Source organism: Corythoichthys intestinalis, chromosome 19, assembly GCF_030265065.1.
Source record: "Corythoichthys intestinalis isolate RoL2023-P3 chromosome 19, ASM3026506v1, whole genome shotgun sequence".
In the NCBI taxonomy this organism is placed as follows: Eukaryota; Metazoa; Chordata; class Actinopteri; order Syngnathiformes; family Syngnathidae; genus Corythoichthys; species Corythoichthys intestinalis.
The window spans coordinates 27,292,800-27,310,213 of record NC_080413.1 but is presented as its reverse complement, the minus strand read 5'-3'; the positions used below and the strand labels follow the sequence as shown (position 1 = coordinate 27,310,213).

Sequence of the window (17,414 nt, the reverse complement as noted above, 5' to 3'; positions counted from 1 at the left end):
CTACTCTTTCCAAGTCATCCTCCATGTTATGTCTCACTCACTATTTGTTGACTTCTTCCAGCTGAGTGGTGATGTCATCATCCAGCGCCTCCTCTCAGTATCTGTATGTGCATCTTACTAGTTCCATAGACTCCCCCATCAGTTGACAAGACAGCTCCCACAGACATTGCACCACGCCTTCCAGTAGGGGGCCAACCCAGGCAGAAAGTTCAGCTGGCTTTCACTGTGATAAACTCAAACACATGCTGTGTTCTAAAGCCGGATTTAGGTGGAAACTGGACAAAGGTTTTACTGCATACAAGCAGGCAGGAGTGTCTCAAGAGTTATTTGGTCAAGGATTCAAGGTAATCATTATATTAAATAGCACCATGCATGCACCATGGACTTCATAATGTATTGATGGCTCATATCGGTCATGCGCTGTGCCTCGCATTCAAGTAGGGGGCCGCCCACATCAAGGGGAGCTATTCACAAAGACACGCACGCAGCGGTCTAACGCCGGATTTTATTGAAAAAGTACAAAAGCTGTACCGCATACAAACAGGAAGGATTGTCTCAGGAAGGATTTGTTCGAGGATTCAAGGCAATTATTATATTTTTCGTACCATGCGTGTATTTTGAAACGTGAAAAAAATCAATGGGAGAAATTAGCCGCTAGGATCGAGACTGTTTTATGTCCATATCTATAAAGAATTCCGGGATTTAAGCATTTATTAACAAGAATTTTCACCAGAGAAGCTCTGTTTACATCAGGTGGCTGCTAGCTACATTCACTAACAGACTAGCATTGTACTTCGACATACAGTATTTATGTACAATAAATGCTAACTGCACTTTTTTTTTTTTGTTTGTTTTTTTTTTTTGCTTTTAACCAAGAATCGAGACTGTTTTACGACCATATTTATAAAGAATTCGTGGATGTAAGCATTTATTCACAAGAATTTTCAACGAAAAAAGCTCTTTGTGATTCCACTCGGTCAGCATTGACGGCCTCGCCAACAATGGAGGCCCCATTTTTATCGGCCCCGCACCCCGTGTCCCGTCAATACATTATGAAGTCTATGCATGCACTTTGAAACGTGAAAAAAAAAATCAATGGATAAAATTTGTGTAACTTTGAAATATTTACGTAAAATGAACAATAACTGCCCGTTTTTTGCTTTTAACCAAGTATCTAGACTGTTTTTCATTCATAGCTATAGAAATTGTGCTATTTGAGTATTTATTTACAAGAATTTTCTACTTAAAAAGCTCTTGGTTTTGTGACGTCCACCATGTTGGATTTTGTAAAAAAGTTAAGTTACTATCTCCAGCAAAAACTTTTGTGATCTATTAAATATTGTTATTGATCCTGAAGATATAGGTGATTATCTCTATATTTGGTGATTTTTATGAATGTAGCATAACATCTGAGAATTTTATAGCCATTTTGTTTTGTTATACTTATATAAAAATAATTAATCTGGATTTTATTATGAAACTACTTTAAATTTTTGATGCCGCTGCTCATGGAGACTCATATATGCATAAGGGAGGTGGCTGTTTGGTTTTAGGTCACTAGTGGCTTTGAATTTGAAAATATTTGAATTTTAAGTTTATAAAATAGGCCCCCTACGGATGGGCTTTTAGCACCGTGTACATTCAACTGATAGTACTTGAAGTACATGTAAGTATAGGAATTATCGTAGGAACACAAAGAATGATGGTGTAATGAGGAATTGCATCATGTTTTCAAATACTATTGCACTTCCAAAGTGTCCAAACAGATTGCTCAGACCTCCAGGATGTAATGTTGCACAGTCTGGGAATTGATGTGGATTCAACTATATATTTTATAGTTTCCATTTCAATGAATGGGTCTCAGTTGCTTTAGAGAATATTTATATATTTTCTCTCATGAAATTGCATGAAAATGATTTTCTATACTGAAAATATGTGAATTAAACATTAGCATTAGAATTGGTACTACACTAAAATGTTTAGAAGCAGTTTGATTTTGAAGGTTCATTACATTCGCCTCCTTTCATAAAACATCTGTTGCATAGTATTATTTTACATTTGTAAGAAAATATGCATAATTGACACATTTTTCTGTAAATTGTAGTGGTCTGCGTCGAAAATTTAGAAACAAACAAAAACATCATTAGAGCATATGAGATCATAATGATTGCTGTGATCCTAATCAAACGGGCCGTGCACCATAGCATTATATTTTTTTTAATGTTTCCAACCACGAGTTCAAAACATTCTCCCATCTTGTTTATAATTCCTTCTTATTCAAGTGTATATAGTCAAATCAAAAATGTATATTTTTTTGTTTGTGCTTTAAGTCTGAAAACAGCATGAGGAAGACTGATTCACTTAAAGTATAAATACTGACAAGTGTAGCGTTGTCACAGAAGGACAGCATACCTCTCATAATAAAACACATGATTTATTATCAGTGTGATAGAAATGAAAGCACAGGACAATTCAAAGCATGTCTACCCATCATCAGCACCATGACAACAGCTCTATAAGAACAGAAAAACACCGGATGAGTCCCGACTCCCCCCATCCCAACCCACTGGCGACTCACAAAGATCAAATCACAGATAAATAGGCCTACTCCAAAATAGCTGGCACCTATTTACAAAATCAACCGTTTAAATTAATATAAATAAATATGTACACGCATAAATTACCCCGCCCTCCCTTCTATTTGTGTGTAGTTACCAAACAAATCTGTTTCACAGATAGATAGCTCATCACCTATCTTCATACTCACAATGCTTTTGTTGCGTGAAGACAAACATAAGCGCACACAATGTCTGTTGCTGCACACAGCACCTCTGTCCGCATACTGGCAAAATGGATGGAACGCCGTAACCGTCATATCCTCAGGGGAGCGGAAGAAGGTAACGCAGATGAACGATCCTTCTGTGTCTCTGAAGTTCTCCCTCCCCTTCTGTCTCATGCAGGCCCACACGTGGCACGTCAGTCTCAGTGGCATAAAGCAACAACATGGTTCATTTCCGTTGCTTTTCCTCTTTATCGGCCTTGTTGTCCCCATGCCTGTTAGGAGGGTTGTTGAGGAACATCTTGTCGAGTCCTTTGAGGGCCTCAGTGAGGTAGTTTTGGAGGGCCGTGAGCGCGGCGCAGATGGCGGGCGAACCGAAGCCGTGTGTGATGAAGGAAAAGTGGGAGAGGCAGCTCTGGATGCCGGGCTCCAGGATGGGGCTGGGCCTCGAGTTGCCCAGGGGAGTCCTGTCCTGGGCCAGCAGGTCAGTGAACTCCTTACAAAGCTGTCTGGAGGGAAGAGAGGGAAAAGATGTTAGCTTAAATTGAATGTCCTCCAATACGATAAGGTTTTGCTTGACTCTGACTTGCTGCGTATTGTTCAAATTGCAACATTATCACCACATAGACTCCAGCATCAGTTGACAACTCCCACAGACTTTGCGCCACACCTTCCCATAGTGGGCCGACCCATAGAGCGTTGAGTTGGCTTTCACTTTTCACTGAGATAACTCAAACACATGCTGCGTTCTAACGCCGGATTTAGGTGGAAATAGGATGGAGGTTTAACATCATACAAGCAGGCAGGAGTGTCTCAAGAGAGATTTGGTCGAGGAGTCAAGGTAATTATTATATTTTTCGCACCATGCATGCACTTTAAAATGTTGTGAATACAATGAAATGAATGGAAAAAATTTGCCTAACTTTATCTTGAAATATTTACGTAAAATGAGTGATAACTGCATGTTTTTTTTTTTTAACCAAGAGTCTAGACTGTTTTACGTTCATATCTACAGAAATTCTGCGATTTAAGCATTGATTTGCAAGAATTTTCAACTTAAAAAACTCTTTGTTCTGTGACGGCCGCTATGTTAGATTAAACAACACCATAACTTTGGCTTGAAATATTTATATAAAATGAATGATAACTGCCTGTTTTTTTGCTTTTAACCAAGAATCTAGACTGTTTTACGTTCAAATCTATAGAAATGCTGCGACTTAAGCATTTTTTTCAAGAATTTTTTACTTAAAAAGCTCTTTGTTTTGTGACGGCCTTCATGATGGATTTTGCATCTCACACAATAGCAGAATTCACCCTAAATAAGTTGTGATTGTATATAGAAAAATGCAAATTTTGCTTTTGTTCAGTAAAATTAAGATGATTCTGCATGCTTTCCTCAAGTATTAAGTTTCTAATGTAAAAATTAGCTGTTGAAAACTTGCAGTAAATTAAAAAAAAAGTTGCTATTTGAGCAAAAACTTCAATGATATATTAAATATTGCTACTGATCCTGAAAATATGGGTGATTATCTCTGCATTTGATTTTTGTGCATCTAGCATAAAATTTGAGAATTTTATTTAAAAAATTTAAAATTCTGTTATACATGTATAAAAAAAATAATTAATCGGGATTTTATTAGGGAACCACTTTGAATTTTTTTACGCTGTCGCTCATGGAGACTCATATTTGCCTAAGGGAGGTGTCTGTTTTGGTTTTAGGTCACTAGGGGCTTTGGCTTTGAAAATATTTGAATTTTTTTTTTCTGTTTTTGAAAAACAGATCGGCCCCAAGCCCGTGTCCCGTCAACTGATAGTGAAGTCTATGGTTGTCACTATTGCAAAACTGTGATGACCTGACAGTAGAATGTTATTAAAGAAACACTAGATAATTTTTCAGTTTTGGTCAATTTTAGCGGCGCCGGTGGACAAAAGCAGTAGTGTTTTGCTCTAAGGAAAACTGTGTTTCCCATGAGAACCAGCGCACACCCGCAAAGTGTCGTAAAATCATCAATCAATCAAACATCAATCTCCCGATCGCCTACAGATGGATTAAAGAACATTTCTGTTTCCAACGGCTGTGTAAAGGATGAATAGTTATAAGGTAATGAATCCAGTTGTGGCTAAACAATAGCATCTGACAGTTAGTCACCGTGTGGCTTTGTGCGGCTAACCCGTAACCTTGGTGTGGGGATGTTGGCCTCACACCAGCGTGTGAAAGCCGTGCTATTTTTTTCCTCCTCAGAAAAAACTTTTTGTCTCTTTTGTTTCTTAAGCCCTTTCACATTTATTTCAGGTGTTAAGACAAAATAATCCACACAAAAATTATTATTTGAAATAACAAAAACATCTGAAAAGGAGTGAGAAGAATCATAGATTATAAGGTCCCCACCCCTACACATTCAAAATACAATTAATTTTATACATAAGACGTACCTCCATATAATTCAAAACTGTACATGCATATCAACACAATAAATCAATAAGTAAATAAACACAAAAAGATAATACAAACTTTCTCTCCCATCATTGCAGATTTCGTGTGAAAGCGTTCGCATCGACTTCCGTCTTTATAATGAATGGGGAAAGGGGGAAGTGACATATACCGTAAAGCAGTCAGCACATTTGTGGGGTTTTTTGTGTGCAGGGTTCCTGCCCCTCACCTCAAAGTTAATTAGTGCCAGTGAAAGCAATACAGACCTCCTCAAGATATAAAACAGGTGTCATTCAACAAGTTGTCAGTCGACATATTATCACAAATGTTATGAAAATATTTTATAAAGGTTGAAAAGTTACCTCGTGTTGCTTTAGCGTGATATTTTTGAATAGCAACCATCTTTAACTCCATATCATACCACTTGTTTTATTTTGATTATTATTCAAAAATGACTCAGTGTAATAAGAATACAAATACTGAAGAGACAGAAGGCTGGACAGCTTACAACTGTGAATGGAAATTAAACAAATTCCAAGGAAAGTGTAAAACATCTGAGGACAATAGTTTAAAAAGTGACCTTCAATGATTTTTTTGTTATTTTATCAATTTGCATTGAAATATAGTGAATGTCCTTTTTTATGTTGAACTTTTATTGATTTTCTTCCCCAGCTCTTTCAGTTGATCCTTTTTGCTTGGACCTGCAACCACCAGATTCTCATTCATATGCGGCTGACTTGATTGAGTTTTTATGTACTTAATATTTAAATGTAAACTCTTCACCCCACAAGCCGTTGTGGCAAACTTGTTTGAATATTTCAATATTTTGTTTAAATGTATACTCTTTTATTCGCCATTGCAGAGAGCAGCTGCCACTCGGTTTATACTATCACTTTTGTGTGGAAAGCATATAGTGGGAAATTATTAAAGGTTTTGTGTGGCGTCAACACCGTCACTGATTTGAAATCTGCTCCTTCGCAGTGCGGTTTGATTTACAAAAAGTGATTGCACTTGAATTACAAACTACAGTGATACCTCTACTTACGAACGTTTCTACATACAAAATTTTGTATTCCGACACACCTCAATGGGAAAATATTGCCTCTTTTTACGAAAGAAATTTCAGGATACGAAAGGCTAAAATACAGTATGGGCTGCGACTCGCTACTACCATATTTTTCGTACTATAAATCGCACCCGAGTATAAATCGCACTAGCCATAAAATGACCAACAAAGAGGAAAAAAAACATATTTAAGTCACACCTGAGTATAAGTCGCATTTTTTGGGGAAATTTACTTTACAAAATCCAAACCATAGAACAGATATGTCATCTTGAATGGCAATTTAAAAATAAAAATACAATAGAGAACAACATGCTGAATAAGTGTACAGTATGATAATGTTACATGATGCATGAACAACGAAATGCGAACATTGGCCGGTATATTAACGTAACATAGCTATTAAGAGTATTTCAGATAACTATAGCATAAAGAACTTCTAACAAGTTTACCAAACCATTAGTGTCACTCCAAAACACCAAAATAACACGTGAAATGATACAATAATGTGTTAATAATTTCACACATAAGTTGCTCCGGAGTCGCACCCCCACCCAAACTTTGAAAAAAAACTGCGACTTATAGTCCGAAAAATACGGTTGTTTACTGAATGTAACATAATTATAGCTGCTCCGACTTGGCTATTGCCTAGCATCTTCCTGGCCTCCAACCGGCTAAGAGGGACCTCTACTGTATGTGTACCTATGTGTGTATCCCAGCGTCCTTTTTATCCATCCCTCCTTTTTCCGACAGCTTTACATTAGTGTATTAACATTTATTCTTTACTCATTTTTTTTATTTCACATAATGCTCAACTCTCATCTTTCCCCTTTTATGAATCATTATGCTTTGTAAAGGGTTTATGTCTGAATTTTGGGGGGGTTGGAACGGATTAGGGCATTTAAAGGGAAAACGCATTTCTACTTACGAAATTTTCAGTTTATGAAACTACTTTGAGAACCAATTCATTTCATAAGTGGAGGGACTGCTGTACGTAGTTGACAAACTTCAACCAGGTCACACGCACACATTTTGATCTTCAAATCTTATGCATGAAACAGTGAAAGGACTACTGTGCAATGTCACCTTTTATGTTAAATCCATGCAAGTAGTTAATTTCATTATGGTGTGATTTTCATTGTCTTCAACACGACATTTTTAGTATAGAACTGCCTTTGATACATGAGATTCTGAGTAGCCAAAATGACTGGATGGTGTGGAGCGAAAGTCATGGATAAGGCATGCATTTGAAATTAGTGGGAATTACTGAATGGATGTAGTGATGTGAGGAAAAATTGCATTCTAGTGTTTTTTGGTTATGACAGCTTATCAAGTCTTTTACAGTTTATCTAATATCACAGCGTGAAAATTATATTTAAAAAAAAATAAAATATAATAAAATAAAATAAAATAAAAGGTTATGTAGAAAGGCTACGCTTTTACAATCTTTGAAAAATAGTCATATTAGGTGTGGCAGGAATAGTTAGCTTTATTTTTCGGTTATTATAATGTTGATTTGTTTACAAAAACATGCTGAGCGTTCTTCCTCTCATACTGCTTTGTTAATGTGACATTACTTTTGCTTTATTGCATGTTTAAATATAGAAGTTGACTTTGTACTTGAAGGCACTTTGTAAATCTCTGTCTTCCTCCTTCTCGTGCAAGTTGATTTCTCTGGAGGGTTTTTATTTATTTATTTTTCTTGTTTTTTTTGTTTTGTTTTTTTTTATCAAATACACTACAAAGCATAAGCACACACAAAAAGATGAACCAACATTATATCGCAGTAATTTAGTCGTAAAGAATAATACATGAACCTTTTCTAATAGCTCTTTCAAAAAAGCTTTCTACTGCCATATTTCTTCTTTTATCTCTCTTCCATTCTGCTAGACCATACATAAAATAAGTGAACATTTTCATCTGATTTGACATTATTAGTGCAACCTGAGATGTTGAATGACTTTCAATGTTATACAGTATCACAAACCATGAGGATACCTGCTATGATGCATTTGGTCATCTTCTAAGCCCTTTAACTAATATTTAATAATTGCATGTGTCTCACTGTTTTTAACAACAAAACAATATTTAGTTCGGATTTCATTTGAAAAATAATTTTAAAAGCAATTGATGTGGGATAATAGCACAGTAAAAAGGGTTCTATTTCAAGGCCTTAATATGTGGAAATAGGTTTATCCTGTTGACATCTAATTTTGGACACTGTGTTAAATTATTTAAAAAAAAAAAAAAAAAAAAAAAAAAACATCCCTTAGTTTGGTTTAGGGCAAAATTTATATTCAAGGGATCTCTGTAGCTCCCCCCTTACAGACACACACACGCACACACACATACGCTGAAGAGGCCTAAGGGCAGCACTAGAGCAAATGAGTGACAGGCGGTGCAGGCCGAGCCCAGCTGGGGTTAGTTGGGTAGAGAGAAGAAGTCTCCACCTCGGGCTACACTTTAGGCCCTGACTGTTGTTTTCTGATGACTTGAAACACTTCACTGATAAATAATGAATTTCTAAGAGGCACCACCGACACACTGTATAGTAGAGCAGGTTCACATCTGAGCATCAAACAACCACCAGCAAACAATCAGCCATGCTAAGCATCTAGTAGACAGAAGAATTAAGTAACAAAAATTGTGCTAATGCAACCTAATTTATTTTAATGGGTTTTTGTCAGATCTGTTTTTTTGTTGTTGTTGTTAAACTCGTACGCCTACAATTGACTTTTTAGATATTCACACCTTTGATTTTGTAGCAATACAATTCCATTTGTGCACTATTTGTCTGCTGTATTTGTGGAAAAGTTCATTGGCTTCTATACATGGCATATAGTTTTGCTCATGTATTCCTTCTAAAATGTTTCTAATGATTTTATACTTTAGTCATGGTGTACATATTTCATGGTATTTTCACCTTGAAGCGGAACAGATTGAAGATGGCATGATTCTTTAAACAGAGTGATAATGTCTATAGTTCAGCTATATTTTCAGTTTACTGCATGCATGGTCTTGCTATTTTTATACAGCCATTGCGACTCAGTTGCTAAAGGTAAAAAGGACGTGATTTAATTTCTTCTGTTTAACAGCCATAAAATGGATTATTATATGTAAGCTTACATGGATATCAGTCCAATAGATCGCTTGTAAGACAAGAAGTAGGATCACACATACATTAACAACCTCTGAGCTTGTATTTTTAAATGTCAGTGAGCTCCACTATAGTCTCATGAAACTGTTCAACATCAAACATAGCTAAAAGGTTTCATGTAAATGAATCTTTTAAAGACCACTAAAATGTGCTATAGTGCTAATCTTACATGGCTGACATTTGCCTGAAATAAAATGTGTTAATATTGGAGCTATTTTCAGTTATATGAGGTTTAATGCAGAATTTTTGCATTAACTGGTAATATTTTTTAACATCAAACATTATATTTTATTCCAGGTTAAAACCATATCAAACTATGAATAAAATCTCATATCCAAATGTCATTGCCTGCATGCTCACTGCTCCAGAATGGACCAGGCATATATAGCACAGCAGGCTTTGCTCCCTCAGGCCATCCTTTAAGAGGGGGACCATAGAGGGCCCTGGAAAATGAAGGGAGGATTTAATTTCTCACTAATTCCTGCAACCAGAAATTCTTCCCCCCCATTTGGAGGTGATGAATGGCCTATTTTTCACCTGAGAATGTGTGCAGTTATGTCATTTGAATTAAACAGCAGCAATGTTTTTCAGGCTGTGGCACTTTGAAGTGCCCAAATGTTCATTATTTCCTGACTTGAAAATATTTGTGTACACTTAAAAAATATAACACAGATTCTACGTGTGAAATTGCTTCAAAATATGCTGTTATGATCGGTCTAAAGAAAACAGCAGTGTCCATAAAAGACAACGAGGGAGAATCCAATCAAACGGTCCATCAAACTCACTTGGTGGCCAGCAGCATGTTTTTCCGCGTGTGCAACTCATTGGGATCAGCGTGCTGCCGATTAAGGTATTCGCTCACGGCTTTGGTGGGGAACTCCGTCTCGCAGATGTAGCCGAAGTCCCTGGCGAGGTGCACGGCCTCCCCTGCAGAGAAGGACCGGGAGACAGAGACAAATTGTTTTCGTTTCATAGCTTCTGATTTTAAAATAAGTAAAAGGCAAATTCATTTTTTTGCCAGCATGAATTTATGTTTTCACTAATAATTACTTTCCAAATAGCTTATAATAGTTCTTAATATGAATTGGTTGCATATCTACCCATGTAAATGTGCATGGGTGACAAAAAAAAAAAAAAAAAAGAATGTGTGTTAATAATAATAAATTAATCCTAGATAAAAGTGATGAAAAATAACTATAATATAATTAATAGTATTAGTATTGGTATTATTGCTTAAAATGTTTAATCAACTTAATTTTGCATCCCAGGTATTTCTACCTATCCAAATTTACTATTATGCAAATTATATAGCCCCGCCCTTGTATCAAGTTAAAATAATGATTCTAATGATTACCTTCCACGAGTGACGTTAGTAACGTGACATTTGCAGCCTTGCGTCTCCCAGCAGGTAAATTCAATCCAATCTTCTCCAGTTTTTCTCTCAGGCATTTCCCACCGTTTTTAGACTTTGCTCTGTCAAAATGTAGAGGAAGAAATGTAAACGTTTGGATACACACTACGCATGCGCAAATGGTCTCTTTTAGCGCATGGGATGGTTTAAGTTGCGTGTGTGTACCTTCTCAACACGCCCCCCAATAAGGATGCGTTGAGGCACTCAGGTGGGGAAAGTCTCCTCTGCACCTCCCCAACGGTCACTTTATATTTGGAGGTGGAGCTGAGCAGGGATAGTCGACCCGGTACCGAACAGAAAAGTTCGTTTATGTTGACGCTGACTCCGCCAATCAGGCCGTCCTTGCCCAGCATCAATGAGCCAAGGTTCTTGGGTGGCATGGGTACTAAAACAGGGGTGGATTTTATTTTCCCAGTGACTCGATTGGAGAAAAATATAATTTTTTAGCAAGAAATCCCATGTGAAAAATTGTAATTTAATTCTATTAATTGATTAATTACTGTTTGCTGAATCTTCAGCCTCGGGCATTTCTTAAAGCAAAATGTCAAGCCTGAGGCTAGAGATTCGGCTATATATTAATCAATTTATATGATTAAATCACAACGTTGCATCTGAAACAGATATTTGACCCGCTGGTAAAAAAAAAAATACTAGCCAGTCACAATATTACACATATTTTTTGATTTATTCTAACATACCCCAAAATATAGCAACACTATTAATACTTGCGTCCAGTGTCAATGAAAAATGATTATTAGCTTTGTCAAAGCAGCATTTTCATCACAGCTTTTGCAACATATTGCATGTGATTATATTTAATGCCGTGCCAGTGAGTGCATTCTGCTTTTTTTTTTAAATGTTAATATTCTCCAATGCATGCAGTCAAATCAAACGTATTTTTTCTCTTATTGTTGTAATCGATTGTTCATCGGATTGCTACACTTTATCGCATTAACCACGAAGCTTTTTCCTCCACGCACGGCCATTTTAACATCAGTAGCAATCGAGTGCTCCCTCATCTCGTTTCCATTCAAATGTTCACACTGGGCGTCAAACCCGCCGCTACAGCCAAGCCCACGCACGCATGCATGCACGGGGCCAGTGTGATTATTTTTTTTGATAGCTCCACGGGGGATAATACAGCAGATTAGCTCTAAACGAGCTCACGAGATCTCCGTGAGCGGTGCCATTTATTACATCAGCGGCTTAAATGCCCCGCGGGGAGCTCAGTCACTCAACATCCCACAACTGAATCATTGCACATCATCAGCGGCTCGCCTGCATGCGTGGCAGCCTGTCAGCGGCGTTCTGCAGGGGGAGAATGGGTCGTTATCCCGCTTTACAGCACCCCCATCCTAGAGCCACTGAGCAGGAACAACTGCCTGTTTTTTACCTCTGGAAATCCACTTAAATGCTTTCTAACAATATATTGCCTGAATCAGTATCTTCATCGTATAAGGAGAACACTCACTGGTCACCTCATTAAGAATAACGCCACACGAGCTTGCATATTTAAAAAAAAATAAAATAATAATAATAATAATAATCTGACATTAAAATGCTAAAAATAATAAATTATGACACTGTCAGACAGCTGTTAAATTAGATATATAAAGGGAAAAAAAATAAAACTGTTGGAATGCAAAAACGAAATTCAAAGCTGTGCATTCATGTAGGACGTCGAAATTATTTTCCCCAGAAATATCACTTATTCACATGCACACATATAGCGACATGCATTTACCTTTCTTAATAACAGATTGATCCAGTATGTTGGTTCCGTTGGTGTCTTCAATGGTCTGTCAGTACCAAGACAGATACAGACCATGTTATGAACTCGTTGTGTACTGACAGTTAACACTATAATAGCCCATTTAACGTCACACGTAATTAAGCCTTGGGTGTTTTAAGTGAATTCAATCATCGTCCAACAGCAGCAATCCCGCTTCATTTCACATGATGAAAAAAAACATTACATGGTAATTAAAAAAAATGTTTGACGTTGATCATTTATTATCCTGAAAATCGAAATCATTTTACTGTTAAATTACAAGATTAAAAAAAATGGAATAACCCGAAAAACACCTTCAACTAATTTCTAATTGATTCATGTTTATCAATTCGTGTTTTGTAAAAAAGAGTATAATATAGAAGATTATTTTTCTAAGGACAACGTCAAACTTACCCTGCTGTTTTAAAAAAAAAAAAAAAAAAAATTAATTTTTTTTTTTTTTTTTTAATGTTTCTTTATTCGAACTTTGTTTATATACATATATTTCGGATATAATAAGGCATCTATAGTTGATTAAAACAGCAGGTAATTTAATGGTTGGCTCCCTGTAGGTTGTGGCTCCTGCTCTCAGCCGAAGGCCTTTTTGGGTCAGACCACAGCTGCATAATTTCAGGGGTCAACCCTGAGGGGCACCGCAATTCACTGACCTCTGCTCTTTCTTAAAAAATGTCCAAGCACGTAAAATATATCATATATAACCTCACAAATTAAATTTCCTATTATTCTTCTTTTTTGCACTAATATTTGTTGTTTAGACGTGTTTTGCTTCAATTAAAAAAGGTAAATAGAATAAAAAATAAAATATTCGTACAAAAAAGGATTAAAATGATTTAATATCCTTCATCAATTTCCCATTGTGAGCGTCGACTCACCTGCACATCCTCCAGGCCGTGTAGTCCGTGCAATAGTCCGTCGCCCATCCCGGGCTCCAGCCCCGGATGAGCGGCGTGCAGGAGCACATCGGGCCGCCTCATTCCCCCGTAGTCCCGCCGTGGGTCCAGCCCAGGCAGCTGCGGCAGCGAAGCTCTCGGCTGAGCCAGCAAAGACGAGCTGTCCATCCGCTCCCCGGCGGCGTCCTGCCTCTGCCGAGCCCCCCACGCGCCCTGTTGACTCTGGTGCAGAGAGTTCAGGGAGTACGGGTCGCTGACGTGGGAGTAGGGGTCCTGGCTCTGGTAGTGGGCCAGCGGCTGGTACGGCGGCGGGAAGTAGGGTGGTTGGAAGTCCGACGAGGGCGCGTGGGAGAGCGGCGGCGCGCTGGAGTAGGGCCCCGCGTGGGAAACCGAGCCCAGCTGGGACAGACGCGAGCTGTGACTCGAGACGCCGTCATGGCGGTCCTTGAGGGAGGAGAGAAAATTAGTAACTAAGAAGAAAAAAAAGGCGCCTGAAGGACAAAATGTATAGCGCTGCAGAATCAATTACCATGAGCAAAAACTCACCGCAGTGCAATAAGAATGTACTAACATCTGGACAACCGCTGTCAGCCTCACTAAAACAACAAAACGGGCCGAAACGGCAACTTTTTAGTCCCGAAGATCCCGGGCATATGCTGCTCCAAACACCTCCAGGGGTTGACTTTCTCTCTCTCTCTCTCTCTCTCTCTCTCTCTCTCCCTCTCCCTCTCTCTCTCTCTCTCTCTCTCTCTCTCTCTCTCTCTCTCTCTCTCTCTCTCTCTCTCTCTCTCTCTCTCTCTCTCTCTCTCTCGCTCTCTCTCTCGCTCTCTCTACCCCCCCTTTCCCATGTAATTGTTATTCATGACTGAGATACACACTTATATTAGTACACGTGCAAAGGTGACACACTGACACGAATGAAGAAGCATTTTACGCATCCGTGAATGACTTTTCAAACAAGCTAATAAGGTTTTAGTGGTGGGTTTTACAACATATATCAAGAATACTAAGCCCCGTTAATCGCGGGTACATTTCAGACCCACTCAGAAAAAGTGAAAATCCGCAATGTAAAGGGAGGCTGTAATTTGGTCCCCATATAGCTTTAATCGTCCAGCACTTAAAAATTAGACCTGTGAAAACACTACTTAATTCATATTTTAACATATTTGAACATAAAAAATGCAATACCAAAAAGTATTTTTATGATAAAATTAGTAGAGCTTAAAGTTAAAATTTAACTTTTGCTAAAACATACTTATAAATCCATTGTAAATATATATGATCTGGGGGGAAAATGGTCGAAATGTATTATCGGTAAGTTTCAAACTTTACCTGAGATATACGTTTACGTATATAAATACATACATACATACATACATACATACATACATACATACATACATACATACATACATACATACATACATACATACATACATACATACATACATAACATACTGACTTGCATACTTACATATATACATACATACATACATACATACATACATACATACATACATACATACATACATACATACATACATACATACATAGTACATACATACATACATACATACATACATACATACAGACAGACATGCATACTTACATATATACATACATACATACTGACACACATGCATACATACATACATACATACATCAACACATATATATATTCTGCCGAGTATAAGCTTTATATCATTTAACCGTATGAAAATTTTACAGAAAATACTGTTAAGTATTGCTGTCGCTGTGATTACCCCTAGGTGGCAGTAATGCCTAAAGCAGTCGCTACTTTTTTGGGACAAAGTTTTAGCTTCGCTAAAATGTTTAGTTGTTTCCCTGGTTATCCTTCTGATGCTAATGCTTCAAATAAAGCCCATTGGAATAACTTCTTTTTTATTTTATTTTATATATATATATATATATATATTTTAATATACCTGTGTTCAGCTGCTTGCAGCTGCAATTGAAGAACGTAAAAAGTGCTCCAAATGACAAAGGAAGAGTTAAGAGAATTAACATATTTTTGACAAAACCACATATTTTCAGTGTTGTATTTAAAATGTTGTTTAAAAAAAAAATAAAAAAATGAAAACATTAATACGCTGCTGTACAGGTAAGCATAAAAACAAAAACGCATACAATACTACTAATACTTCTGTAACGTGTGCTGCAAATTTCCATAATGACAAATTAAAGTTCATCATATTTACTCTCCGAGATAGGAGAAACAAACAGAAGTCTAGTTTATTGGCCAAACGAAACTATTCGTGCAGTCCACGGCGCGTGGGGGGCTCGTGTGAACCGTGTCATGAGTCAAAAGGCGCATTAAACTCCACAATGCCCTCCGCGGAGTCTTGTTTAATGACATTAGGCGCTCCCTTACACTCCGGTGGCCGTGGGAGAGAGGCCATGTGCGGCACGAGACAAGGCGCTCCCACTGGGCTCGGCCAAGGGGCCCTTTCCCCCCCACATGTCTGCAGCAATTCGGCTGCATTTTCTTCTATTATAGTTCTGGGATAAAAGCCAAAATGATTTACATACTTCTCACCCGCCTGAACTATAGCTTTTATGGAGACTTTTGCTGTTGTATATAACATTGTTGGAAAATATCTTTATAATATTAATTAATAAAACCATAACCTTCCCTATGACTTTCACCTTTTTGTGCAATTAACCTATAACACATGCATGTAATCCATACCAACACAATGCACCCTCATAACTACAAGTTTCACCCATTCAAATTCACGAGCTAATTTACAAGCCGATAAGACGGATGATAAGGTTACCTCGTAAATGTCTTCATACTTGACATTCTCAACTAGTTTCCACAGCATGGTCGCTGCTTCTCCGCTGCCCGTAAACCGAATGCAAGAGAGGAAGAGATGTCACATCCTTCAGTCTCTCTCTCTTTCTACCTCCCTCCCTCTTTCCCTCTCTCCCCTCCTTCTCCTTATCTCACCCCCTTGCCTGTTCATAAAGACAGACTTTATGAACAGGGAAGCCCTGAAAAAGACTCCAAAAGACAAAGGCAGCAACACACACAAAACCAGTTAGTTACACTAATACCTCAAAACAGTAAACAATTGCGTTTAACTTGTATTAAAATTGCATGCCTGTCTGCCCATAAATTGATGTGACATTGATGACAAATAAAGGAGAGCTGTTAGAATCATAGAATATTTTTGACTCCAAGTTGAGGAAAAAAACTTAAACTAGACCATCCAGAAATTCATTAATTGCAACCACAAACTCAAAATGTAATTTCTGTGCTCATAATTCATTCCTTAGAAATCCAACTCCTCATGACCCTTTCCGCTCTCATCTGCATTCATCATATGTCAGCATCACCACACTCTCTGACTCCATTTTTTCTAAATGCTGTCCCCTAAAGTAGTTGTGGCGTTTTTATTGACAAATATGTGACGGATTAACAGCACACTATCTTCCTCAAGGATACTGCCTTCCATTTATAATGATTCATGATATTTTGGTAGTTTTGATTTTTTTTTTTTTTTTTTTGGGGACATGCCGTAGGAAATAAAAACTAAGAAGCTTATCTCTCTCGCTCATCATAGATTAGTTCAGATGATTCTGTAGATAGTTTTCTTCTTTTAAATTTTTTTTAAAGCATTTGCGCATCATGTGAGTCAGTTTTGGTCCACTTGGTGCACCTGCTGCACAAAAGTCAGGTTAAAATGAATTAATAATTGCCCTTCAAGTCCAAAGTCAACTGAACCAGTCTCACATGTGACCCAAATGAGGACAAGTGCAATGGGAAATGACCATCAGAGCCAATTAAAGCCATGACTTGTGGGCTGCATTATCTGTGCCCCCCACCTCCGCCGGTAAAATACCCCACTCAACACCCCCAGTCAAGTT

General features: G+C 37.7%; 1 protein-coding gene across 2 annotated transcripts; it reads right to left on the bottom strand.

Annotated features, from left to right (window-relative positions):
* Nucleotides 1-921: 921 nt before the first annotated feature.
* Nucleotides 922-16,391, bottom strand: tfap2b (transcription factor AP-2 beta). Of its 2 annotated transcripts, none has more exons than XM_057823624.1 (7): nucleotides 16,322-16,391; nucleotides 13,506-13,967; nucleotides 12,586-12,640; nucleotides 11,007-11,226; nucleotides 10,785-10,903; nucleotides 10,216-10,357; nucleotides 922-3,288 (listed from the first exon to the last, which is right to left on the bottom strand). In XM_057823624.1, the coding sequence occupies exons 1-7, from the start codon at nucleotides 16,367-16,369 to the stop codon at nucleotides 3,009-3,011; spliced, it is 1,326 nt and encodes a 441-aa protein (XP_057679607.1). In that variant the 5' UTR covers nucleotides 16,370-16,391; the 3' UTR covers nucleotides 922-3,008. The 2 variants fall into 2 exon arrangements, with proteins under 2 accessions (XP_057679607.1, XP_057679608.1); XM_057823625.1 differs by lacking the exon at nucleotides 16,322-16,391 and adding an exon at nucleotides 14,070-14,184.
* Between the last annotated feature and the right edge of the window lie 1,023 nt (nucleotides 16,392-17,414).

Excerpts from the sequence above, each read along its gene's own strand:
- tfap2b (XM_057823624.1), bottom strand. The coding sequence starts at position 16,369 with ATGCTGTGGAAACTAGTTGAGAATGTCAAGTATGAAGACATTTACGAG. Across the intron at positions 10,358-10,784 it reads ACTAACGTCACTCGTGGAAG|GGGAGGCCGTGCACCTCGCC; the intron begins GTAATCATTAGA and ends CCTTCTCTGCAG. Across the intron at positions 3,289-10,215 it reads AACATGCTGCTGGCCACCAA|ACAGCTTTGTAAGGAGTTCA; the intron begins GTGAGTTTGATG and ends TCTTCCCTCCAG.